Consider the following 26264-nt stretch of genomic DNA (forward strand, 5'->3'; position numbering starts at 1 on the left):
AACGTTTGCAAGGTAGTACTTTTCATTTTAAAAGACTGCACAAGGATTATCTGTAAATGATGCTAACTGTAAAGCATATTTTTCTCGTCTGTGTAGGGAGCAAAAAGCAAAGTAATGCTACATCTCTGACGAACTCGGACCTCCGAGTAAAAAACTCACTCGCTCGATTACACTCAAGACCTTTAAAAAATGGGTTGGTGGGGGGATGAAGCCATTTTTCTAGCCCCGCCTCCTATGCTTTTCTAGGAATGTGTAAACGAGCCTTGTGGGAATTGCTACATGCCCTTCTTGGCTTCATATAAGAAAAAACTATACATTGGTGACACTGCTACGACCGAAATGTGCAAAAACCCAAAAGCGGAGCCTACAAAAGTCAACAATTGCCTGGCTCAGCACACGAAGCGATCCAAATCCTTGGCATTGTACAACAAAACCGCCATGACAACATTGATGATCCCCATGAAATAGATTACGGACAAGGTGGTACCAAAGAGCACCATGGAAAGTAGACCGGTCAGAATGACCGACATGGCCGTGGCGTAACCTTTCAAAACGGAATCGGCGTACTTGAGTACGGACGCCACGATGAGTCCGCCAAGGGCGGACATGAGTACCGAGGCAAAGGCGGCCGACGTAAAGTTGTAAAACAGTCCGTCCCGGACAATGGCGGCAAAATCGCTGGCAATGGCGTAAACACCAATAGTCAAGAGACTCATCAGGGCCAGTTGTACTTGGGTGTAGGCGAGGCCGTAGTCTTCAATATTGACGGACCGTTTGGTGGATCCTTGGCCTTTGATGACTTTTTCCGTGTATACCGAGGCGAAACCGGACGAAAGGGCGATACCGAGCGTGGCAAGAATGCCCTTGGTGGAGTTACCGTTGGTGTCGACGTCGACACTTCCGCCCTTGTAGTTGCAGAGCATGACGCCGGCCGTGAGCAAGACGAGTGAAATGACTTGAGCGTAACGCAGGCGTTTCCGGAGGACAGCTGCGGCAAAGGAAGCGGTAAAAATGAGCTTGGTCTGTACGAGGACGGAGAAGGCCGCCGCGTTCAAATTAGCTAGGGCGACGTATTCCAAGCTCATTTGCAAATTGTAGGCCGAAGCCGGGACGGCCAAAAGCATTGTGTTGCGCATGTCTTCTTTCAGGTAACGAAAGATGGTTTGGGGAGATCGGTGCTGTACAAACAGAATGTAGCCGACACTGAGAGACAATTTGGTAAATTCACTGCCCAAAACAGCCGCCGACGTAAGGAACTTGGGCTGGTCTTTCATGACGTAGCGCATCAACAAATTCTTGGAGCAATTCTGTACGGCGAGGAGAATGAGAACCATCAAAGCAGTGCTGGTAATGACTCCGGCGGGAACCTCTTTTTTCTTGTCGCCAGCGTCGACGGTGCTGTGGGCGGTATCCGGATTGGTTTGGTTGGCTCCGATGTGCGTACGGTCCCCCGAGGCGGGAGACGAGCCCTCCACGAGCGACTCGCGTTCCTCCATCGCGAGGCCTTCCTCGATTCCGTCGATGGATGATTTGGTTTCTACCGCTCGGCGGGCCGAGTTGTTCCGCTTTTCCATTGCCATGGTGTTGATGGACCTTGTAATGGGGAGGGGAATGGGTCGGTCCCGATCCCAGCGAATCGAGAAGGCAGACTCTCGAGGGCTTTTCGGCAGCAAAGTCACGGGAACGAGTCATTCCCGAGTGGCTTTCGCATAAGATTCACGCAAGTCACGCACCCCAAAATGGTTCGTAGTCGAGAGGCGTACAACCAAAACCGGAGAATCACGGTCACTCACAGTCAATGTCACTCGATTACAACAAGCTGCTATTACTTTCCAGATATTCTATGCGCGTTCGACTATGCGCGTTCCTATGCGCGTTCGGATGCTCTGATTGGTCGAGAAATTGACATTCTTCCTTGAGAGAATGATATTCTTCTGTCCTAAATAAAATAATTTCCAAAAGTCATTAGTCATTCTTGTGTTGGATTGCTGGAGCCGCGGGTGTGAGCTGTGCTCACCCCCCTCCCAACCCCCTTTTGCTTACTGTGAACGCGCTGACCGTCAAAGAGCCCACACCATCCACCCCCATGCGGGCGTACATCAGATCGACCCTCTCGTTGCCCTCGACATCCCCGTTAGCGACAAGGGTCAAGTTGTTGGACGCCGTATAGCCACAAGTAGATTCCGTGCCCCACATCAAAGGGGCAAACTTCGTCATCAGGTGATGACACGCTTCCTCTTTGTCGGGGCGAAAGTCGCACGACGCCCACAGTCCGCGGAGACCGTCCCTCAGCACGCACCGCAGCATCCAACAGGTCCAACATGTGCAGCAGCGTGTACATGGTATCCGACGTGTGCATAAAGGGCCGTGGGACGGTGGCGGTAGACAATGCCTATTCGCGGGCGGACTGGAAGACGACAAAGTCGTTTTCGGAAACGTTAAAGCACAGAAAGTCGAAGCAATTCAAGCGTTGTTTCTACACGTTTCCCACACAGTGTATGTTGGAATGGAGATTGGGTGTGGCTGTTCGTGCATACAGCGGAACGCCGAAGGCACCGTCCGGGGGTCCACTATCCGGAATGGGTCGTTTCCGCAACGTGATGGAGGTTGCGCGACCTGCGCAACCAGTTATGGTTGTGGAGCATACTGTGTAGGACAGTGTGTCAAAACACTTGACAGACTGGTACTGTCAGATGCATCCTGGAGAAGTGTGCTGACAAGCAAAGGGAGCAGCAGGAATTACGGAATCACAAGTAGCTCCAGACCCCCAAGCACTACCAAGTTGGCCCATGCCTGACAAGGGGACAATTCCCAACAAACTTAAGAAAGCAGGTTGTTGATAGGTACAAGACCAATGCAGTATATCACAGTGAACAAAAAGAAGATTATTACGCAGAAACGACTTGTTTGTGAGCTTGTTGTAATTCCTAGGTGTGACAACAGCAACACTGCAGCAAATAGACTTGATTCAAAGAATAGAGCCAAAGGGGAGCCGCGAGAAATTACAACAAAGATTTGTGTTGGCACAATCTAGACTTTTTGGAGTATGAAATTGAACTATGTTGAATGTCCTTTGCCATGATGGCTTTGAGAGAATATACACACTTGGAAAAGACATGATGGGTTTTGCTACAACTATCTTTTGTTGCTGGTGACAAGAATCAAATGAACAATAGATGGTGAGAAATGAATGCATGAAGTTTGTTTCTTCATTTAATTTAAAGCACAAGTAAGTAGTCATTAGATGCTACCAGTTAAGCTATTAAATTTGTTGCTTGCAATCAACCGTGTCATGGTATTCATTCCTGTCAAAGCAGAGGTTGCAATCCAGTCTGTTACAGTGCTGTATGTGGCCACTCTGTGATCAAAGCTGGCAGCACCTTCTATAAGTCCTTCCATAATTGTTCCCATGTTGCCATAGCATGTAACTTCCACCCCAACATTGTTTGAAACTTTGGCAGCAGCCAAGCTTCCTGATAGATTGTACAGGCCATGAATAACAAGCCATTTAGTATGTCTTGGGAGGCTGATGAGCACAGGTTTGTTGGCTGTAATAAGGGAACTTAACTTTGATCCGTCACTGATGGCTTGTGAGCAGCAAAGTTCTGTTTGCCGGAAGCGAGGAAGCTCCTCTTTTGTAATCCTCCGGCCAAGGTCCCTCAGTATCTGGCAGCTTTTCCATCATTGTCAACATCTGAGTCTTTACGACAGTGTGCATCAACCAGTTCTTTCAGTTCAGTAGGTAGCCAGTCAATTGAATTAGCAACTTTTGTCACCTTCACCAAAGCTTGTTCCTTTGTAAGCATTTGATCTTTGACTGCTGCACCAAATTTTTCAATAGCTTCATCTACAACAACGTAAGGGTCATGTTCCTTCCCATTTTGCAGAATCCGGAGTGGTGGATATGCTACAAGCTCACCATATATTTTAGACATTATTTCGACTTGGACCATTGTTGGCCTTGTGGACTTGTCTTGTTCCGTCTCCAAGCATTGAAGCAAACACTGACTCTTTTACTGTAGATGCAACAAAATGACTATGTGCAAAATGAAAAGGACGGTGTTTGGTATATCTCGCGGCGTCGGGGATGTGCGAGAGGTTGCCATTTCTGGTACGGTGCTTTCGGATCTACCGTGTGGGAAAACACTGGTGCACAGCTCATGACCAGCAAAAGGGGGGTGAGCACAGCTCACAACCGCGGCTCCAGCAATCCAACACAAGAATGACTAAGGACTTTTGGAAATTATTTTATTTAGGACAGAAGAATATCATTCTCTCAAGGAAGAATGTCAATTTCTCGACCAATCAGAGCATCCGAACGCGCATAGGAACGCGCATAGTCGAACGCGCATAGAATATCTGATTACTTTCTCGTATGACACAAGTTTTGAAAATAGCCATACATTTGAATATTTGAAAGAAAATCTCATCTTGTGTGACGTTTTCCGTTTTTGACGAACAATTTGCCGAAACCGGAGTAGGTATTGGGAGTAGAATTGCAATACAATTGGAGCACAGACCGGCGACTCCCTACCATGTTGGCAATATCCGAAAGGCTACTCGTTTTACCCAAAAACCAAGGTATCCATTCCGATTGGCTCCTTCCGTCATGAAAGTATCCACTAGAAAGATGTTGACGCTTTGGATTGCGTTTCTCACGAACTCGGCCGGAATCGTGCAAGCCTTTACTCCTCCTTCAGCTAGTTCCTATCCGTTTCCGTCCACGTCATTCCACAACGTCAATCGGTTGTCCATCCCAGTCGTACGTCTACATGCGTCGCCTACCAGTGGCGATAATGATAGCAACGCAAAAGATAGAAATAGGGATGAGAAATTGGCAAAACTCGGATATTCCGAACAGGAATTGCAACGAGTTGAGGCGCGCTCGAACGCCAAGAATGACGACAAGGTCCGCGTCAATCTGATTCCCGAGATTGATTCCGTCACTCTAACGGCTATCGGATTCGGTTTGATTGCATTCAACTTCTTTGTGCTAGCCAACCTGGGTGACGGAGGCATTGGGGGGATTTTGGCTACCATTATCAACAAGCTAAACGAATAATCACGTATACGTTGGGCACCAAACAAAGTTGGGGAATCTTGGCTGGGAGTTTCCGGACGAGTGCAAACTGCACATCTTGACAAGCTAATTGTAAAAGCTATTTATGTTTTTGTGGCCGTAGAGCCTGTACCTATTTCTGGGGAGCTTTGAGGATTTCTTTGCCGCCCATGTATGGCCGCAAGACTTCGGGAACGACCACCGAACCATCCGGCGTTTGGTAGTTTTCCAAAACGGCTACCAGAGTACGACCCACCGCCAAACCGCTACCGTTTATCGTATGACATAATACCGGCTTGAGTTTCTTGTTCGAGCCATCTGCTGGCTTGGGGCGATACCGCAAACTCATGCGACGCGCTTGAAAGTCGCCCGTGTTACTGCAGGACGAAATTTCACGGAACTCACCAGCCCCGGGCAACCACACCTCCAAGTCGTAGCAATGTCGGGCTGAAAATCCAATATCTCCGGAGCACAAACGTACTTTGCGGTACGGCAATTCCAACGACCGCAGGACTGCTTCCGCGTGCGCCGTCAGCGTTTCGTGTTCCGCATCGGACGTGTCGGCCGTTGTGATTTTGACCAGTTCCACCTTTTGGAACTGGTGCGTTCGAATTAAACCTTTGGTATCCCGACCGTAACTTCCGGCTTCGGCGCGAAAGCAGGGAGTCCAGGCCACGTACGAAAGAGGCAGATCACTTTCCTCCAAAACCTGCCCTCGATGCATGTTGGTGACGGGCACCTCGGCGGTGGGAATCAAAAAGGCATCCTCGCCGTTGCACGTATGCGATTCCGGCGTAATGGCGAACAAGTCTTCCTGAAATTTGGGTAACTGCGATGTGCCCTCGAGAGCGGAGCGACCGACCACAAACGGGACGGATACTTCGGTATAGCCGTGCTGCGTGGTATGGAGGTCGATACAAAACATGGCAATTGCGCGTTCGAGTTGGGCGATGGATCCGGATAAGGCAACGAAGCGGGCACCCGACATTTTGACAGCGGCTTCGACCTGGTAGCCGTTTAAATTGGAAGCTACATCGTCGTGCCACAGCGGCTGAAAAGAATCGTCCCATTCCAATCTTGCTGGGAGGGCATCTTTATCACCCCATCGGCTAACTTCTTCGTTTTCAGATTCGTCCCTTCCAAAGGGAACTTGATCGTCCAGTAGGTTGGGAATACCTGCCAGTAGTCGATCCATGGTAGTTTGGATTTCTTCCAAAGCAGCTTCAGCGTTAGTAGCCTTTTCAGACGCTGCTGTACTGGCACTTTTCGCCTCTTCCAATTCCTCCTGTTGGGATGAGTCTAAATTGTCCTTGTTACGCATGAGTTTGCCGACAACAGCGGAAGCTTCCTTCCGTTGATTCAAAAACCCGTCACGCTCTTGAATGAGCTTGACTCGATCTTCCGACAGATTCGCAATTTGCTCAGCTGCTTCGGATGTGTCGCTGGAGGCACTCCGAGCCTGCAAGTGACTCAGAACGGTCGGTAGATCGCTCGCGATGGTCCGGGTATCTAAGGAAAGGTCGCCCCGCGAACGTCGAGTATTGTCGTGCACCAAATTTCCTCCTTCCTGCGTCAAGTCCGTGGAAGTAGACGCAAGGCGAAACGCACGACGTGCCAGTGGAACTCGGGAAAACGCACGCGCCGTATGCGATACTGCCGATAGCATCATGACGGCGACGCAAACGGAAGATGGACCACGCATAAAAGGAAAAGAAGGCGAGCGCTAAATACTGCGCCTATCTCGAGAATCTGTGAGAAAAAAAATTTAGTGCTTAGGCTGTCTGCTTTGATATCGAAATTTTGTAGAAAGTTTCAATTTTGAGAGATAACTGCGAAGGTGGGCGGGACAAGCCTGTTTCAATCTCAACTTCGCCATTTCTTGCCAGCTATGTGATGGATGCGTTTGTGCACGAGGCTAGAACAGTAAACTGACAGTGACTATGATAGTCAACCGCACCCTACTGCTACAATGATGACAGGTTTTGGTGGCTTACGGACTTTGAAATCGATACTTGGTATATATCTCGAAAATCTACGTGGACGATGACCAGACAGAAAATTACTTCTCGTCAAGGGTTTTACAGTAAGGGTTTATACATTTACATTACTCCCAAACCGACAGATCTCCAAAAGCATCTGCCAATGCAACTGCCGGGTTCTAATTCGAGACAAATAAGAGTAAGCGAGTGTGGGTTTTGGCATCCACGTATCTGACTTCACGAATGATACAACTATCCATCGTCTTCCTTTCCAGAAGCGTACTTGTTTTCCAGTCGACTGTTCACAGGATTTCATTTGTGTTTGCATTCAGCATCTTGGTAAATCATTGACACACTGCGTACGGTGGAGTTGTAGCTTCAGAAAAGGCAGTCCCTTGTTTGTCTAGGTCGAACTTCTTCTAGCAATGTCGACGCCACTTTCCATCGGTACACCGCCTCGGCATCAGCAACAGCGCAAACCCAAAACTGATGACGAAATGAAGAAACAGATGCAACTTATGATTGATTTACAATATGAGCAGCAGCAGTACGCTTTGAACTCTCCGCCCAGCAATTCCCAGCCACCAATGCGCCCAAAAGGCAGAAGTGGCAGTAGCAGTCCAAAGACTTCGAACGAATCCTCAACGGGTCCTTCGACCGGACCCGGGTTGTTGGCACCCATCTTGCCAACCATGTCAACAATCTCGGATACGAGTTACCACAATCTTTACAGTTTTGCGGACGATTCGGATGTGGAAGTAGGACAAGGGACTCTGTCCACATCTAATTTGATAACGAATCAAGTCGAGGAGGACTCGAAGCCTTCCACTCCATCTTCGCCTTCCAAGGCCCTATCTACATCTATGCAATTCTTACATCTCACTTCGTACGGTGCAGTCGATAACGGTAAGTCTGACGCAGCTGCGCAGACGGACCTTCCAGCCGCAGCTTCGTCGACTTTGCAAGGTCCGGCTTCTTCACCAAAACTCAGAGGAAGTTCTACCTCCGCTGCACTCGCCACTATGCAACCTTCTGTCGAGCACGAATTTCATTACGGTAATCCTGACTACCATGATCCCTACCGTGATCCATTGGCAGGCGACGCAAACGAAGATGATTGTCGCGAAGATAGACCCCGACGGTCGAGGCAATCGCATGCTGGTGCCGTTTACTCTTGCCTCTTGGATCCGTTGTGCCATTGCGTGATGTGTTTTTTGCAGGCCGAGACTTTACACCGCTCCTTTTGCGTCGCAGCGATTGACGGAATGCTGACAGGTAGCGGTATTCTTGGGGCCCTGGCTGGTTTGAACATCCTCCACAATAACAGCGACCCACGTGCTCGCGCCTGGGCTGTGGCCTTAACCGCTGCCGCGTGCTTGGCTGAATCATCCTGTATGGCATTGGGACATGTATGGTCAGCTCATGTTGTCGCTGTAGCACAGTCCAAAGAACGCGTCGCGGCGCGAAAGTCTCTGCAGTCTCGCAAAGCCTACGCAAAAGGTCAATTTGTCGATATCCTGTTGCAACGTGGAATGTTGAAAATTGATGCCATGAGTATGGCAGACACCTTGGAGGGATACCCCGATCTCTTCGTCGCGGCTTTGACGGGAGAATCGTGGACAACACCCTTGCCAGAAGAGAATAGTCTCCGTGAAGGTGGCCACGCGAACGGTTCGGCCAACGCAGTACATTTTTCACTCCGGAACATTGCTTCGTACGGTCGCTTGACAGAGTACGACATGGATCCAGAGGCCTTGGCTGTGCATCAAGCTATGAGAGAAGCTCAAGGAGAATCCATATTCATGCTGTTGGGATTTACCTTGTTTGCGGTGGTACCTAGTTTGCTCTTTTGGAGTATGCCCCTACACGATTCCGCTCTGTCGATGACGACTTCCAATTCCAGAGTGCACACCTCGTCCAGTCGTACGGGTCCAGAAGCGAGTACCAGTCCAGTGACGGTCGTAGTAATGTTGACGTGCTGCGTCATGTGGTGCCTCGGAATATGGAAATCGCGCTTTGTAGACAGCAACTGGGTTGTTTTTGGCATTGAAGCCGTTGTCGTGCTACTTATTTGTGTAACAATCAGTTTTGGGGTCGGGTACATACTCCTGAATGGCGTGCTTTCTACGACCTTGGTCTTGCAAGACACCGTCGGATACAGCGGAGATCTGTGACTGCCATCGATGCTGGGATTAATACAAACACCGGCATCAAACTACAGCTATGGATACTACATGGTTACTAGACTTGCGCTGTGATCTAAACTGGAAATATTGCTGCAAGGCCATCCCTCATTAAAAAAACGAAATACAGACGAGAGGAATTGAAGGCAGCAAATTATTCTTTCGGATGCTTCTAGTTTACTGCTGCTCGCGCCGGCCTCGTTGGCTGGCAAGCGTTTCGTCTGTTCTACACCAACCGCTCAAACTGAACTCCATCCAGAATACCACCGCGTAAAGTCCGGGAAACGAGTCGCTCAAATTGTCGGACGTCTTTGCGAAAGAGTTCCGCAGCTTCGTGGTTGAGTGGATCATCCGGGTTGGGTTCGTAAAAAAGGTAAATCAATCCGTACACGACACCGTTAATGTCCAACACGGGCTTCCAGTCTTCGCGCAGAATATTGAGACAAACTTTTCCCTGCAAATCAATGTTGGGATGGTATATTTTGGTTTGACATTCGACTTTGGGTGGAGAATGTGGATAGTGAGGAGGAATAGTGAAGGTAAAGTGGTAGGTCGCCCCTTTCCAGTAGCCCGAGTCTGGAGAAATAGCGACATGAAAGGATGTCAAGTCGTTGGCATTCGGAAAGTCAATAGTGGCTACATTTCCACCATCCAGCTCGGCGATGTCTATAAACGCGAGCATTGCGTGGGGTCAGAACATTGTCATTTCATATCAATCCCCAAAAGATCCACAGTTGAATGAACACGACCTGGTCCTGTTGCTCTCTCGTACCTTTTTGAATCCGAATTTCACCCGGCGATCGTTTCTTGGTGGCTTTGCATTCACCATTCTTCGTCTGCTTCTTTCCACCGACGCCGAGTAGGGACACCTTGTTGTTGTCGGGGCTGTGGGTACCGACGCCAGAATCGACAATTGGTGTGTCGGCGTCCGCGTCCTTGGCCGCCGCTTCTGCGGCCGCCTTGGCTTCTTCGCGCTTTTTCTTTAGAGCGAGCATGAGCAGCTCTATGCAGTAAAAATGAGTCGGGAAGAATGGACGTTGAGTTCGGAGAGGACTGTATGCGATACTTCCACCAAACACACTCGTGCGGTGAAATGGGGACGAAGGTGATGGAGAAGCGACCGGGGTCAAAGTGTCGAGACCCCCCCCCCCCCCCCCCCCCCCCCCCGCGATATAGGTAAGTCAGTCTGGGACATTTGTTAGCTAGGTTCAGGGGTGCCAGAAATTTCAATTTTGATCGGAAAAGAAAGCCAATCCCGCCATTCCGTTTGACTGTGAGTTCCGCATATTTGATTGATCGATCGTGATGATTTCGGGTTTCTGGGTGATTATCGCGGATCCGCAAAGAACAATCATTCACAAACCGCTCGAAAAATTCTAAGAGTCAAGAGCACCATTCATATTTTCAAGATCCCATCGGTATTATTTTCGCTACGCAACAGCACATAGTATGGCAAGTTTGGTACAAATCCGTGATGATTCGTTCTTTCTAAACGAGTATCCCAAAGTGAACGAAGCGTTAAAATCGTTTACGAGTTGGATCATGGCAAAACAACAAGTACAAGAAACAACAGTTGGCCACGGTCACCAGACCCTTGCGCCGACGCAGATACTGGCACTGACTCGCATTCTCAGTAAAGCTATCAACCAGCACGTGTATCCCATACAAGGTGATCTTTCCGGTCAATGCGATAGTGCGGCGACGCTGGCGCGTGTATGGAACGAAATTCAAACGCGACGGGAAAAACCCACCAAATGGCTCGGCCGAACCTCGTTGCAAATGGCATGGAAAGATTTGGATCTCAAACAAGCCTATGTGAAATCCTTCCAGACGGAGGAGGAGCACGAGTTTGTTCAGTACTTTCTGGGCGAATTTGAGCGGTTACTCTACGTTGAGAGTAGTAGCGACGCCAAATTGGTGTGGAATGCTGATGGCGGTGTAGGTGAGTTAACGAGACGAGCCCAGGAACGCCAGGAACGAGCCAAAGAAGCAACAGAGCACACTTGGGCAAAAAAGAAGAATTCCTTGGAGCGAAATGAAATTTCTGATTTACCGATGTATCGAGAGCGAGCATTCATTGAAGAGATCGAGGATTGAGGCAGCGTTAAAATTGCGACTTCAGGAGAGTGATTCGATCAAAGATTCCCGGTGGACTGTTGCAAGATGTGCTGCGTTCAATACCCTTATAAAAGTAAGGAAGATACAGACGATTAAGTTTTTTATATTGACAGGTATTGTAGTATATCACAACACTTGTATCAGCGGATTGAGTTCCTGACTGTCCCAAGAGGAAATCCTGATAGCAATGAACAGGAGAATGTGCACCATCGAGGCCATTGGGAGGAGTCCTGAATATTCATTGTCAAGGAATCATGTCTTTACATTAGTGTAAGTGCACAATTAAAAGGTAGTCGACCCACGAGTTGACAGCTTCGTTTGTTTATGAAGTGTCACAGGATATACCGTTTTTCTTATGACGGAGTTTGGAATCTATATCATTCTTCCTTTATTTTTTTGACTTCAAGTCTGTTTGCAAACAAATTATCAGATTGGTCTCTCTGAGCGGATCACTTTTCCGGAAGTCAAGATTCTCTCGAGATTCGCGACGCTACGACCTCGTACACTTTGAAGTGTGTAGTTTCGTATAGAGGCTGCACTACTTTCTAAAGGGTCAAGTTTTATCATACGCCACATCCACTTCCTTCGGTCTTTTACAATCATCATGAGCCATTCTGAAACGACGCCGCTTATGCCCTCCAACGCGAGCGGTAGTGATTCGAACAAGTACTACTTCCTTGGAAAGAATAGCACGGATTACCAGGGCGGCACCAGTTCAGCTGTTCGCGATGGTGATGGCGAGCAGGTCGTCGAAGGATTGCCTCCAGGCAGTACTGAAGACGAGTTTGCCCCTCGCCGGCTCAATACGGTGAGTCCCGGATTCCTAGGACTGCAGTACAGGTTTAACATTACGAAAATTTGAGGGAATCTTGGATTACATTTCTCATGGAGAAGTACAATCTGAAATTGCACTTTCTTCTGTTTCCTTACCTCTTGTCGTGTTCTCACCTTTACAGAGAACTCCCAGCCATCGATCGCAAGGCAGTCGTCGAGGGCATTTGAATGGAAATGACAATATTGGCTTCTGGAGGCGTTTGTTTAGTGGAAAGCAATCGCAGCCCCGGGCATATGGGGAGGTCGGTACACTCGTCAAACTCCGCAAAGCTCCAGTTAAGATTGAGCCCAAAGTATTTTTTGCTAATGAGCGTACTTTTCTCGCATGGATGCACCTTTCTGTCGTGCTCGCGGGTGCCTCCATTGCTATTCTTGCCTTTACCGAAGACAACAATCCGTTTTCCCAATTGTATGGTGTCATTCTGTTGCCTGTGGCCATATCTTTTATTGTGTACAGTATGTATCAGTACGCTCGACGTGCAAATATGATTCGCCACCGACACCCGGGTCCATATGAAGATACCGTGGGACCTGTTGTTTTGGGAATTATGCTCATGGTCAGTATCGTTGCACAATTTTCTTTGAAATTGTATTCGATGATTGAAGCGTGAATTAGCTTGGTACTGGCGATATCACGACCTGTACAATCGGAAGAACGAACAAGTAACATAGTTCTGTTAACAAAAGATGGATGTTGACGGTCATCTGAAGCCCATATCTTATAGAAAGGTATTAAAAGGACGGAGTGTATAGTTTGTAGTTACATTCCGCTTTTTTTGCCATCACCTACCTGCAGTGAGGCATCGTCTAGAGACCTCGGTGGCGGCTTGTAGCGTATTTTTGCTGCGTCCAGAAACGGAACCAACTTTTCGTGCACAGCTTCGGGACATTCATCATGCGGGCAGTGACCAGCTTCCGGGAGTACCTCAAGGGTAAAATCCTTTGTTAGTTGACCAAACATAGACCCAGACAGGTAAGGCCCGCCCGATACTGGCGCCCATGGATCTTTGCCACCCCAAACTGCAAGAATAGGGCACGATAGCTTTGGTAAAATTGTTTCGGGTAATGGTCCGGGAGGTCCCGCAAACACAGCCAAAAATACATCCTCGGCGCCTTCATCATCAGATGGGCCCAGCAAAATTTCCAACAGTTCATCGTTCACGTTTTTGGGGTCCCTGTACACTCCCTGGGATATCAGAATCTTTTGTACATTCTCGCGTGTTTTGAAGTTTTTGAAAAAGCGGGGGCCGTTCTTAGGGCCCAAAACGACTTTCTGAAAGAAGCGAAGAACTGGTCGGAAGACCCGGGGCACGTCTTCGTATCGAAACACCGACATCCCTCTCGAGGTGTTAAACAGGACAACCGCCTGGATCATGTGAGGGATCTTTTCCGCAACGCTAAGCGAGCAAAGTCCCCCGATTGAATTGCCGGCGATTACCCATGGCTTGCTTTCTGTATATTTGTCTTGGATGAAATCTGTGAGTAGCTGGACGAACAGCTCAATACTATACGCTTCATCCTTCGGTTTGTCGCTGAAAAAGAAAAAAGACATCATGAACTTTCTTAATTTCGAGTCAAAGGAATAGAATGACGGGAAGCGCTTACCTTGCACCGAATCCAAGCAAATCAATGGCATACACGCGATACCCTTCTTTCACAAGCAACGGGATATTGTAGCGAAAATGGTTGACACTTGCACCGAATCCATGAACAAGCAAAATGGGATCCCCGTCCAACGGCCCTTCACATCGGTAGTTGATCCTGTACTGTTTCGTGTCGCTCAGATTCCACAGAAAAGTTTCGTACCGCCGTTGTACACCAAAAGGTCGCTCATTTAGGTGTTTGTAGGCGGTTTCTGTTTCGACGGATGATGATGCCTGAGTCAATAGCTGGACTCGTTGATTTGCCAAAGTCGCCCCCGGTGCAGAACGAAGCACCTCCAAGGACCTTCCGTAAACAAAACGTATTAATTTTGGCTGGAGTCCTGCAAGAAATGCGTCTGTTCGAACACTCGCTGCACCAGCAAAAGTCAAGAGTAAGAAAGTGCTCGCGAGGCGTCGGGCGTGGGAAAAGCTCATTTTCAGAATTTTCATTTGGTATGACTACGCCCTTGAGCAAAGATTGCTACCTTGTGGGATCAACAGTCACCCAATGGTCGCAGTCTTTACAGAGTGAACGTTCCGGATGCAGCAGGCCTATAGAAGGTCAAGTCGGGGGGGGGGGGGGGGGTCTCGGTTGAAGGCCAAAGTTAATCTGGACTTATCACTTTCTTTTACAAAGAATATGTATTGAAGAACACAAAACGACGATGGAGATCACAGTTGAGGAAAACGATGAACTACGAAGATTATGAGTCTATACTGTACTCTTGGATATTCGTAGGGACTGTGGGGCTGTGATTCGTTGTGTGTGGGACGGAAGCGACTTGGCTTTTAGCAGTAGGCGATTGAACTTCTGGTAAGACGTTGTCCTTACTAGGAGTTGGATCAACACACCCTCGCTGCAAATGAGAAGTTGCTTTGTCATTGGTTGATGACGGTTCGAGAAGGTAGTGTGAGCGCATTTTGCGATGATGTGCGGGAGAATGATGCTTGGAGAAATAGTCGGCTAGATTCGTGAGGCCAGGTCGCCAGTAAATAATAAACTGTTTTTGCTCGACGCGGTCTTTAACCCAGTAGAAACGCATGTCAATGGCTTTAGAACGGCGTTGTTTGATGGTTTCGTTGGCAATTCCAGAGGCACAGGCGTTATCGGTTTGGATAGGAGTAGGTGGCTGTGGGTGGCCGAGTTCGTCGAGAGTGACCCGGAAAGCGGTGGCGTCTTTGGCGTTGTAGAAGAGGGCACCGAGTTCTGCTTCGGTGGCCGACGAAAGAACAACGGACATGATGGAGCTATGCGTATGAATAGCGCCATTATTGGGAGGGTCTGGATCAGTCGGAGCGGGAGCAGCATTGGGATCGTGGGGTCGACTGCTGAGGAAAAAATGACCGGCAGCACGAGAGCGGGCTTTCGACTCGGAAAGGTATGACGCGTCACTATGAATGTGTAAACACATGTCGCTAGCCTGAAATCGTACCGTAGCATGTGGGTGAGTGGCACAGTAGTCGAGTAAATGTTCGGCAGCGTGAAGGGTCGCTTGGGTTGCAGTGGACTGTGCCGAGGCCAGAGTGCCGAGAGCCACGAGAATGGTCGAGTCGACAGCCCTAGCGTAGTAAAGTAGGGTTCCGATGATTTCTTGCAGGTGGGTCTTGTCGGACGCATTGAGAGGTTCAGTGGTATCAGGAACTGGAGTGAGTTGGGTGGCAACGCCATAGGTCGGTGGGGTCCAAGGGTGTGGCGCATGTTGAGGCTTGAGAGGGGGCGATCGTTGGAAGCGGGTTAGGGCTTGGTCGATGTAGTCGGGCATGGACATGTCTAGGGTTCGATTGTCATAATCCCAAGCGAGTGTAAGACCGAGGTAACGAGTGCCGTCCCAGTCAATGGTGATGGTGTAGAGCGCTTGTAGGGTGTCGATAAGGTGTTGCGCGTGTTCGTTGCCAGTGTACTTAACGCCAAAGTCGTCGACAACTAGGGTAAATTGGATAGGGCGCGTGACGTGGCGAAAAAGGCCGGCAGTGTGCTTGGTCTTGACGTAGCCGTGCCGAGCAAGGTGTTCAACCAGGCGATCATGAGCGAGAATGCCGGCTTGGGGAAGGCCGTACATACCTTTGCGAATTTCGACGGTAACGGAATTGTTGTGTATGAGTGGGGTCAACTGGTAATGAGCCAAGATGGTCGGGGGAATATCGGGGACCGGGATGCGCATGTATTCGTAGCGAGCCATGGGTGTGCCTAGATAGAAATCCTTGATGTCTATGCACATGAACTTTGCCGCGGGTGTGGAGAGGACACTGTTGAACAGGATCTTGGCGGTGGTGATGTCCGCGGTGGGAGTGCTAACCTTTCCGGGGTACTGAACTAAGTTGCCACCGACGGTAAACCGGATTCGCTTGGGTTCCGATTTCTGAGGGCGAATGCTGGCAACAATGCGTAAGTAGGTTGCCTTGCGGCCGGGAGGAATGGCAGTATGCGCGATAAAGTGCATGGTTTGGCTGCCGGTGGTACTGTGGGGCGGGTTACCTTGAGTGAGCCGTCCAATTTCGTTGGCGGCGGCGCGAATCCAATCGGGAGCGTCGGGGCCGGAGCGCAGGTGCCGATATTCCAATGAGGCGCCGGTGGCGGGGTCGACAACAGCGTTGGCAGAGGCCGGGACAAGAAAGGGCCGGGTGCGGGTGTTGTGTGGATGCGCCGGTACTAGGGTTGGGGTTGCCGGTTGTGTGCGTGCTTTGCGGCGGCGACGGCCGGGGTTGCCGGTGCGAGAGTGATAGGTGGCCAGGGTGGGCACCCTCGGAAGGGCTGGGGCCGGAATGGGCACCCTCGGAAGTGCCGGGGCATGTTTGGCCGTGACAAGAGGAACGGCAAAGCGGACCTGAGCAAGGGGAGTTGTTGGGGCAGGGGGACGGACCGGAGGCACGGGAGCGGGTGCAGGGACGTCGTCGGCTGGGGCGGCCACAGTGGCAAAGAGGGTGGCAAGATCTGTGAGTGCCTGGTGCTGGGTGGCATCGAGGGGGGCGAACGGAGACGCCGGGGAAGGATTCTGGAGGGCATGGACCAGGTCACGGGCGGCGGCCAGGGCGCGGTCGGTGGACGAAGCGGCGGGCATGGGAATGCGGGTCGGGAACCAGGAAAGGGTGTCGGCAACACGTTCGGCACGTGTTTCCGTGATCCATACGCGATGGCAGCGATAATGGTTGAGAGCGGGGCCGAGATACCAACCTTCGACAGCATGGGGGGCCCAGGTTTCGCGAACAGCGGGCTTGACATGGACTAAGACGCGGGTGCCTGGAGGAGCAAGCGGGGTGCGGTTGTAGTCAAAGGCACCGTGAAGTTGTGCGTGGGCGGACAACTTGGGATTGATGCGGGAGCGACGAAGAAGATTGAGGGTAATGAGGGCCTGTGGGAGGAGTCGGTCCCAAAGATGAAGGGGAAAATCCGGGTTTGTGGTACAGAGGCCAGCAATGAAGTGGTTCTTGAAGGTGCGTATGGCCCGTTCGGCGGCATTACGACGGTGTAGATGAGGGGGTGCTAGCTGAAAGTCCACGTGCTCGGAGGACATGAAGGACTGGAGGGCTGCAGAGGCTTCGTTGTCAAGACGCTGAAGTTGGGGACGAAGGCCGCGCTGGGTGAGAAGAGCATGAGCGCGCTTATAGGCTGCTAGAATCTCGGGGCCGGACTTGTTCTTCATGAGTTCGACGTGGATAGCATTGCTATCGTAATCATAAAGAACAAGCATATCGTTGTGGCCGGCACTGGAGGGAGTGAGGAAGCGGCCCGGTTGGTCCGTGTAGATCTGACCGGTAACCCGTTGGTGGGCAACAAAGACATGGTGTGTGCGTGTGACGGGGTGGGCGTCGGGAGGGTCAAGGTCGGGCACAGCGGCGGCAGGGGGTTCCGTCGTGATGGGGGAACCTACAGGGGGAAGCTTGGTGGAGCGAAGGTTTGCGCGTTGTTGGTCGAGGTGGCCTTTGACCATGGCGGGGGAATGAGGTGGATACTTGCGGACCTGGCGGGAGGAAAGTGCAGGAAAGGTTGCAAGATGGCCGGAGTCGAGGGCCTGGCACCATGTGGAGATAGCCGGGGAGAAGAGCGAGGCATGAACAAAAGCGATGCGGTCAGCGAGGGGAGTGTTGGGAACTAGAGCGTGGGCTGTGGCAGGAGGCTTGGCAGGGGTAAGATCAAGGTGCCAGAGGCCGGTAGTGGGTGCACGAGTGCCGGAGAGGAGTAGTGTAGTGTCGCGGTGGATCTCGAGGCGAGTGGCTGAGAAAGTGGCAGTGCAGCCGTCGTCACAAAGTTGTCCAATCGAAATGAGTGGGTGCGAGGTAAGCCCGGGGAAGATGTGGGCCTGGCAAGCAGAAGGGGAGAAGCCAGGGAGGGCTAGGGTGGCAATGTGGCTTGAGCGGAGGACGGCGCCGTTAGGGACACGGACGGCAAGGCTGGGGCTTGCAGGACGTTTGTGGGTGTGGGGGCAGTTGACGGTGATGTAATGGCCGGTGCAACCGGTGTCAGCAATGGCCGAGGTATGGGGACTAGGCGGGGAGGGGACTACAGATGAATTAAGACGAGTAATATGATTTAAAGAATCGGTATTACTAGAGTTAACCATCGGCGTAGCCGTCCCTCTTTCCTATTCAGGGGGCTTGGGAGCGGTCCAAACCTTGGTGGAGCCGCCGAGAGTGTTGGTGGCGGTCGCGTCGTCGCGATGGCCAGGGGCCTTGTTCTTGCACGTGGCGCTCGTATGGCGCCGGTTTTTGCTGGTACCATGGGTCCAGCAATAGGTCATGTCCGGCGAAGAGACAGAAGTTTGGGACACAGAGAGCGCGGAGAAAGGAAGGCTGAGAGTGTCGGAGGTTGTGGCAGGAGCAAGAGAGGGGGCAGCAGCAAGCACATTGGCGTATCCAAGGGAACCGGTGGTGGCCGTGAGGCGCCGGTCGTCGTCGGCAAGGGAAAAGTGCTGCTGGAAATGGGCAAGTGTGTGAGCAGCAGTAGGCAATTTGCGCCATTCTTTGCAGTCCAGGGGGAGCAGGCCCGAGTGCGCAATGACTTCGTAGCCTGCGCGAACAGCCGCAGCTTCCGAGATGGGGTCGTTACCGTCAATGGAGAAAGCGATGGCCTCGTCGAGCTGAAGAAAAACGGATTCGAGCGGCTCGGTTGTGTTCCAAGGGGTGTACATGGACTGGAAATTTTTCTGGAGCTCGGCGGGCTTGATGGTGCCGTATTTGGTCCAGAGGTGCGAGAGCAAGTCGAGGCACGTGACGTTGCTAAACTCGAACATGGGATGGGCGAGGGCGCGGACATAAATGCGGGGAACCGCGTCGAGAAGTTGCTGCCGAAGCGCGTTGTTGACGGCGACATAAAGGTTGTAGATGTCAGCATCGCGTTGATGAATGCGGTTGTTTTCGGTGATTTGCGGTTGCGTGGCGCCGGGAGGCGGATTGGCCGGAGGGGCGACGGGAATGACGAACGGGACGTCGCTGATGTCGGCGTAGGCAAGGGCGGTCAGGGTCAAGGCCATATGGCCGTGGGCGCCACCTCCGTTGAGTGTGGGAATGGCGGCGGCGTTAGTCATGAGCTGGCGTTGGGCACGCTTGATGGTCGCGTAGGTGGGTGGGACGGTGAGGGTGGCGATCGGGTCGAGGACTTTGTGAGGAAAGTCGCTCAGTTTGAAATGAGCCGAGGTCGACATCGGGACCGAAGAGGTTGCGGATGGGCGGGAGGGCAGGGTTAGGGGCGTAAAGACGGTGGGGTTGCTTCGTAGTTCTATTGAAGAACACAAAACGACGATGGAGATCACAGTTGAGGAAAACGATGAACTACGAAGATTATGAGTCTATACTGTACTCTTGGATATTCGTAGGGACTGTGGGGCTGTGATTCGTTGTGTGTGGGACGGAAGCGACTTGGCTTTTAGCAGTAGGCGATTGAACTTCTGGTAAGACGTTGTCCTTACTAGGAGTTGGATCAACAATATGCCCTGTTCGCTATTACCAGCTTGTCAGTTTCGTTGAACTCCCACTGCCACTCCAATAAATAAAATTTGAGTTTCCCATATCCTACTAGTCTAATTGTGGGACGAATAGCCGTCTGACCGTCAATTTTCACAATCTGTCGATTGCATTACAGAAAACAGTAGGACAACGGTAGATTCAAAACTCACAGTGACTTCCAGTTGATGGTACTCTTAGTCTTCGGCGTTGACTGTGAACGAAGTGTATGCCTGGCTGACTGACTTTGAATATTGAAGAGTTACAATTTAAAATTGCGTTTATGCTTCGGAATCAGTCCACCGATGTTATCCGATGGTCACGGATCTATATGCGTCGAAACTAGAGTAGTGATCAAAGTAGCTGCATGCAAAACCCGGAACGTATAGGTTTGAAAAAGAATAAACTATCAGACAATGATAAGCCACTAGATCTAGCAAAACTAATTCCGAGCTCCTTCCTTGGGAAAATACACATCACCCCGACGTAACTTGGTCTGGACCGAGGGCTCTGCGTATGATGATGGCTGCGAAATGCTGCGTCGGATCGGAAATCGCGACAGGGAAGAAACGGCTGGGACATTGATCGGAGCGATACCGTCGCTACTCAGAGAGGATGATGGCAGTGCAGAAGGGCCAGAGGAATCGACAAAACCCCCTCTCGATCTTCTTGTAGAAGCTGGAGACGGCAAATCAACAATTTTCTGAGAGCTTGTATTGGCGGGACTGCATATCCTCGTATGTAAAGGAATGTCGCCTTCTTCTTCACCATAGGGATATACTGGTGAACGTGTACGTGCAGCTACGCTCGATTCGTTCCTCCACTTGTCAGCTCGGGTCCTTTCGGCGGAGCGAGACTCAGGCGACAAATCGGCAACCCTATCGCGGACCCGGACATCTGATTGAATGACGTGACTGCTGCGACCATTTGCCGGAATACTATGGTTGCGCTGAGGCTGGTCGTCCTTCGCCAGTCTGTTTTCTTCAATCTCTTTCTTTTGCACGGCCAAGGCTTTTTCGTATCTCGCTCGAGCCTCGATGTATCCCCTCTTTTCGGGTCGTGGCGGCTCTTTCAAATTCCGTGCACCACTTAAAGAGTCTGTCGGACTGATTTCGTTGCCGGTCGAGAGAGGTGGAGGTGTTCGTAATCGCCCTAGCAGCTCAGGGAGTGTCCGTTCCTCTGTGTGACGTTGGGGCGAGAATCGTTGCCCCAAACGAGCAATCAGAGGGCTTGTCGTTTGTTTACTCGGAACGGGAGATTCCGCTGGAGAGATAGTTTTGGCCGATCCGACTGGTACGTATGAAGTGCGATCCTGGCCCGATATTTCCGCTGTGTCTTTACTACCCCCCAATCGAGAAACGGCCATTACCGCACGACTGCGAATACTACGGACCGGAGATATCCAGGACGTCGGTAGTAAAGGTGTAGATATATCATGGGGCTCATGGACTTCCGACTCAGTCACGTAAGGCACGGCTTGACCACTAGATACCAGTGTCGATTCCGTTTCGACAATTCTTTTGCTTTCTGAAGCTTCGGCTTTGGGGGGCGTTGGGAAGAATGGATTGTAGTAGTCAGATTTTGTCCTGCTCGGCGATGATACTGGTAGGGCGTCGTCGTCCTTCGGCGAAAAGCTAGCGGGAAAGTTTGTACTGAAAGATGCCTCGAAGGCATCGATACTACTAATGGTTGATTGGTCCGCTTTTGCGTGGGGAGTTTGTGATGCGTTCGACGTAATCGACGAAGATGCCGACTCTTCTTGATCTGAAATCAGTTCCAGTATTCCCGATCGACTGTGAGATTTTCGTACGCTCGTAATGTCTTCCGGAAAGGATTCATTGTAAGCTCCTCGGCCAAATTTCGTAGGCGTCGTGTGAGTGTAACTAGATTTGACTCCGTCTTCTTTTGTTTCTTTGCTCTCGTCGAAATAGTCGCGTTTTTCACTACGTGTTGAGCGCGTTGGTGACGGCACACCGCTGCTCAAGGTATCTTCATCCATACCTGATAGTTGCTCTTCAAATTCATCGGAATCGGCTGTTCCAATGGGTATGTCATGACTGTCAGGGGAATCTTCAACTTCGGACTCCGCGTCTTCAGATAACACGGCGGGGCTAGGTGGTGTCAAGTTTTGCCTCGGCGAGACTGTGGATCCTTCCGAGGAATTCACCAGTTGCATCCCATCGTTTTTCGTCAAAGTGCTTTCAGTTTCCGACGACTCGTCTGTACTGTTGGCGGTCAAGGTGAGTGTGGGAGAAGCTCCCGTTCCGGATTCCTTGGTGGATTTCGAGGGAGGTTCGTGTATTGGACACAGACGACCCGGGGTGTCCTTTTTGACCCCTTCATCAGACTTCCGGCTGACTGAATTAGCTTTCGCCGTCACAGTCGGACCGGCAACTGATTGACTCGTCGACAAGGGCGCGAGTTGGTGAACTTCGGGCTGCCTGGTGGGAACAAGCACCTCCGGCACATTCGTATCGTTGCATTCCACAGTACTAACACTTGCACTCGTTCCGGTGTTCTGCGAATGCTCCAGTTCTTTTCGGGTCAGCACCGAGCCTGTCTGTTTCTGTGTCAGCGCCAATTCCTTTTTCAGCATTGCTACGTGGCTGATCGCTTCACGACACCGGGAAGCCAAATTCATCTACGCGGTATGAACAACGAATGCGGGGTTAGATCCAAAACTCGGAACAGAACGAAAGTTTCGACGGCAGGGCGTTGAAACTCACGTTTTCCATCGTTAGCCTCGTAACGTTCTTGCATTCTTCGCGGTGCCGTACCCGAAGTTCGCTCTGGAAATGGTGCGGGAAAGTCAGATTGTGTGAGTCTAGTATCAAGGTTCGTCGAGTGAGGTAAACAACCATCGACAGTAGTATAGCTGCCTGTTGCTCAATGTGGCAAAGGTCAAGCGCAGGATTACTTGTGGAGCTTCCTCCTTCGGTGTAGTATTCAGACGTCAAAGGTGCGGAGCTGTCCTCCCGCTGCTTCCGTATACTTCAGCGGTTCGGGGGGTTATTGACACGTACCAGTTCTTTTGCCATGCGGTAATTCTTGGCCGTCAAGACGGCTTGATCCGGCGTTACTTTGGACGAATTCTGCTGCTTGGCCCGCGCTTTGGGCGGGGGATCCGACGAAGCCATTGATGTTGGAGCGGTGTCTGGAGCATCCGCGACGGGGGCTTCTTCCGTGGGTGTCGACGACTTGCGCCGATTGTTCCGTCGGGTCAACGACAAGGTCTGACTCCCTTTCCTCATTTCCAAAGGCTAGTTAGTAGGGTCCACTATTCGGAATAGACCAAAGATTGTAACAAGGCTCGGTTAGAAAACAAAAAAAGGGCTTCGTCAGGTTCCTGTGTATAGAGGCAACTATAAACCCGGTTCGTCCCGACAGGTTGCGGAACTATCTCGTCGGTCGTTACGCTCGTCTCGGCGTTTGCTTTGTTCTGGCACCCGCTGGCCCGCGTCGTTCCGGTTGTGGGGGGGGGGGCTTGCCTACGAGTTTTGCCGTGGGTAGTTGTGTGTGTATGCATCCTATATACGTTACTCCCCAGACGTTGCTTAGGCAAACTTCGCGCCCCGCACTCCCTTCTCTCGTAGGGAACTTGCCCGGCGTCGACGAATTTGGGATTCCAAAAAAGTCGAGGAGTGGTTGTGAGTGTGGTCGTGTCACCGGCTCGCGCGACTATTCTGCAGGCGCTTCCGGTACGGATGTCGACCAGACGTGTAGCATCCATCGTACCCGGAAATCATTGGCCGCTCGATCGATCCAATCAGTCTCCTCTCCGCCCGTGTGGGAGAGTCATGGAAATGGAATTGGAAGCAGTAAGTAGCGTTTCTCTCGTCTCTGGTTCGGGAAATGGACACGAGCGTCCAAAGGTTCTCTTGCTGTTTGCGGTGGTCTTGAACTCGAAATCTCTCCCAGAGCCTGTCCTTTGCTACAGTCCACCAGCACCGGGGGACAAACTGGTCACGCAGCAGAAGCAGTGGGTGTGAGAGAAGAATCCGTTATTTCTCGCAGACACTACGTTGGCATTGCTCCACTTACATGACAGTCTGGCGACATTCCGTGACGATGGTATTGGCATGGCAAGGGGCACTCTTTTCGATGCGACCTTTCAAGCGCGGGATGAAGGTTTCTGCGTTCTCTTTAGTGGCGACGAGTGAAAGGAAGCTTGGTAGGTCGCGTCGGTGGGCGTCAATGGCTGCGTTCGATCCCGTGGACTCGGAAAAACCCGCGGAACTCCTGGATCCCCAAACCTTGCACAACGGTACCATTCCCTATCCAACCGCACTTTCTCCTTCGGCCATTTTGGAATTTCAGAAATGCCCGCAATCTTACCTATTCCAATACCTGTACAAACTCAAGCAACCCACCAGTCTCGCCTTGGCGAAAGGTTCCATGCTCCATCACGCCTTGGAACAAGTGTACGATCTGCAACCCGCCGAGCGTGATTTATCCACTCTGCAGAATCTATTCCGTCGCGTCTGGAGCCAAAATCGCGAATCGGATGTGTACCGGGACTTGTTCGCGACTCCCGAAGCCGCCCGGGATCTCGCGATGGAATCCGTCTGGGGTCGGGAGGGGCTCCAACTGTTGCAGAATTACGTGCGCTTGGAAAATCCGCAAGCCGTCACTCGCCCTAATCCAGTCCAACGGGAAATATGGGTCCGGGCTCATCTCACCATCGATTCCTCACAGGGTGCGACGGGGTACGTCCTGCCCGGTCGCAAACCCCAGGCCACGTCCACACCGAACAACAAGGACGCAGCCGCCTTTTTAGTCCGTGGCATTGTGGATCGGTTGGATATGGTCCGGACGCCTGAATCGAAACAAGCAGTCCTACAAATCGTCGATTACAAAACCGGCAAGGCGCCGCATCTCAAGTATAGTGCGGGCATGAATCAGAAAATTCGGGACGAAGCGCTGTTTCAACTGCAAATCTACGCACTCCTGTTGCGCGAAAAGCAACTCCAGAAACAACAGCAGTTCGAAGACGATGCGGCCGCGTCCTCGCAAACCTTACCCGTGCGATTTCTGCGTCTCTTGTACCTAACAAACGTCAACGATCAGGCCGAAACGCTGGACATGGACTTGGGAGCGACGCCGCTTGAGCGGGACTCACGACTCCAAGACGTGCACGCGCAAATCTCTACCGTGTGGAACTCCATTATCGATATGGTCAGTCGACAGGACCCTCACGCCTTTGTCGGCTGTGACCGGTCGTTTTGCTATTGCCACAAGTGCCGATCGCGATTCGTGCCGGGATCTGTATGGGAACCGCCGGTGGAACCGACCTAATTGTTGAAACGAGTTTGCAAAAAGATAGAACAGTAGTTATTACGGATAGGATACAGGGCTATGAGAAAAGCGTGGCCTCGAGTAGATATGAGTATACATCGAAAGGTGTTGCCTGTCCACAGGGTCAACTATGTTCATGGTGGAACAATAATCTGTGTGGTATTGCGTCGATGTTTCGAACGACGTGGAGTCAAATAAGTTGGTGATCGCAAGAGAATCCTCTCGTGAATTTCGTTGGGAGACGGAAGCATGTCATACGAAACTCGACGATGTAAGCTCGGCCTCAACAGAGCACTATCGCTTTGTGGATCAGAGGACTCTAGTGAAGCACACCGGGTCCTGATGGATGCTCGGTTATCTTCCCGGCTATTGATACCTTTGTTTGTCGATTCGGGCGCCAAAGGACGCGCGTCAAAGAGAGAAATGGCGACTTCTTCAAGATCTGGCAGAGCCTCGCGACAACTAGAAGCATTGGGCGATAAGCTGACGTGGCTATTGGTAGCACCATGAAATATTGTGGATACTGTGGGACGAACTCCCCAACCCCAATCCTGGAAAGACATGGTTTGGATCGGAGAGGAAATCGACCCCGTGGGAGTTAAGAACGATTCGTTCGTGAAAGCGTCAAACTGAACTTCGGACGTGGCTTGAACTGTCAGCATATTTTTGTCAGGAATGTAATCGGGTTCAAACGACATTGCGTGATCAGAGTCCGAGCTAATTTTCATCGAATCGAGACTAGAAAGGCTACTTTCCCGACTGTGGTGGCATTTGACTTCAGCTATGCTCATGGTCGACAAGGATTGCGAGAACTTTTGATAGTGCGTTCTCAAAAATGGTTTTTTGTCAGGGTAATGGCAAGTTCACGATTGACCACCTTGGAATGGTAGTAGATTTGTGGTGGCTCGAGAAGACTGTGCAACGATAAAATTCTGAGTGCTTCTTTCGGAAGGAGTTCTAGAGGGACGACAACAGTATTCGACATCGCCAGTTGAAGCAGAAATATGTGCGATTTAATCAGGCCCCGTAAGTTTTCCCCCACTTCGTTTCTCGATTCCGTACACTCCGACTATCGTTGATTGCCTGACGTCTACGAATAAGACTTTGCGGAGAATGCCAAAAAGGATGATATTGTGTTCTAAATACAGCAGCTGTGGAGTCACAAACGATTTTTACATCATTGACTTTCCCTCGGTTTTGGTCTACTCACTGTTTA

General features: G+C 51.0%; 10 protein-coding genes across 10 annotated transcripts; 4 read left to right on the forward strand and 6 right to left on the reverse strand.

Moving 5' to 3' along the window:
- Positions 1–389: 389 nt before the first annotated feature.
- On the reverse strand, positions 390–4416 carry PHATRDRAFT_22739 (predicted protein; the record flags this gene model as incomplete). Its single annotated transcript, XM_002183425.1, has 2 exons — positions 4368–4416; positions 390–1829 (listed from the first exon to the last, which is right to left on the reverse strand). The coding sequence occupies exon 2, from the start codon at positions 1578–1580 to the stop codon at positions 390–392; it is 1191 nt and encodes a 396-aa protein (XP_002183461.1). The 5' UTR covers positions 1581–1829; positions 4368–4416.
- A 193-nt stretch (positions 4417–4609) lies between these two features.
- On the forward strand, positions 4610–5062 carry PHATRDRAFT_39366 (predicted protein; the record flags this gene model as incomplete). Its single annotated transcript, XM_002183303.1, has 1 exon — positions 4610–5062. The coding sequence occupies one exon, from the start codon at positions 4610–4612 to the stop codon at positions 5060–5062; it is 453 nt and encodes a 150-aa protein (XP_002183339.1).
- Positions 5063–5192: 130 nt separating this feature from the next.
- PHATRDRAFT_15374 (predicted protein) lies at positions 5193–6521 on the reverse strand (the record flags this gene model as incomplete). The annotated part of the gene is made up of 1 exon (XM_002183426.1): positions 5193–6521. A coding segment is annotated over one exon (1329 nt), but the record flags the coding sequence as incomplete, so codon positions are not given.
- Positions 6522–7306: 785 nt separating this feature from the next.
- Positions 7307–9212, forward strand: PHATRDRAFT_48809 (predicted protein; the record flags this gene model as incomplete). Its single annotated transcript, XM_002183304.1, has 3 exons — positions 7307–7944; positions 7981–8121; positions 8314–9212. The coding sequence occupies exons 1-3, from the start codon at positions 7464–7466 to the stop codon at positions 9210–9212; spliced, it is 1521 nt and encodes a 506-aa protein (XP_002183340.1). The 5' UTR covers positions 7307–7463.
- A 165-nt stretch (positions 9213–9377) lies between these two features.
- PHATRDRAFT_48810 (predicted protein) lies at positions 9378–10216 on the reverse strand (the record flags this gene model as incomplete). Its single annotated transcript, XM_002183427.1, has 2 exons — positions 9378–9887; positions 9994–10216. The coding sequence occupies 2 exons, from the start codon at positions 10214–10216 to the stop codon at positions 9448–9450; spliced, it is 663 nt and encodes a 220-aa protein (XP_002183463.1). The 3' UTR covers positions 9378–9447.
- Positions 10217–12445: 2229 nt separating this feature from the next.
- On the forward strand, positions 12446–12784 carry PHATRDRAFT_15281 (predicted protein; the record flags this gene model as incomplete). Its single annotated transcript, XM_002183305.1, has 1 exon — positions 12446–12784. A coding segment is annotated over one exon (339 nt), but the record flags the coding sequence as incomplete, so codon positions are not given.
- A 230-nt stretch (positions 12785–13014) lies between these two features.
- On the reverse strand, positions 13015–13903 carry PHATRDRAFT_15323 (predicted protein; the record flags this gene model as incomplete). Its single annotated transcript, XM_002183428.1, has 2 exons — positions 13015–13705; positions 13779–13903. Coding segments are annotated over 2 exons (816 nt in total), but the record flags the coding sequence as incomplete, so codon positions are not given.
- Positions 13904–16466: 2563 nt separating this feature from the next.
- On the reverse strand, positions 16467–19455 carry PHATRDRAFT_52461 (predicted protein; the record flags this gene model as incomplete). Its single annotated transcript, XM_002183429.1, is given in 3 exon segments — positions 16467–16568; positions 16588–18396; positions 18427–19455. 3 exon segments carry the CDS (start codon positions 19453–19455, stop codon positions 16467–16469), a joined length of 2940 nt encoding a protein of 979 aa, XP_002183465.1.
- Positions 19456–21523: 2068 nt separating this feature from the next.
- PHATRDRAFT_48813 (predicted protein) lies at positions 21524–23084 on the reverse strand (the record flags this gene model as incomplete). Its single annotated transcript, XM_002183430.1, has 4 exons — positions 22777–23084; positions 22480–22542; positions 21755–22394; positions 21524–21546 (listed from the first exon to the last, which is right to left on the reverse strand). Exons 1-4 carry the CDS (start codon positions 23002–23004, stop codon positions 21524–21526), a joined length of 954 nt encoding a protein of 317 aa, XP_002183466.1. The 5' UTR covers positions 23005–23084.
- Positions 23085–23947: 863 nt separating this feature from the next.
- PHATRDRAFT_39374 (predicted protein) lies at positions 23948–25048 on the forward strand (the record flags this gene model as incomplete). Its single annotated transcript, XM_002183306.1, has 1 exon — positions 23948–25048. One exon carries the CDS (start codon positions 23948–23950, stop codon positions 25046–25048), a length of 1101 nt encoding a protein of 366 aa, XP_002183342.1.
- Between the last annotated feature and the right edge of the window lie 1216 nt (positions 25049–26264).

The sequence above is a fragment of the Phaeodactylum tricornutum genome, chromosome 19 (assembly GCF_000150955.2).
Source record: "Phaeodactylum tricornutum CCAP 1055/1 chromosome 19, whole genome shotgun sequence".
Lineage (NCBI taxonomy): Eukaryota > Bacillariophyta > Bacillariophyceae > Surirellales > Neidiaceae > Phaeodactylum > Phaeodactylum tricornutum.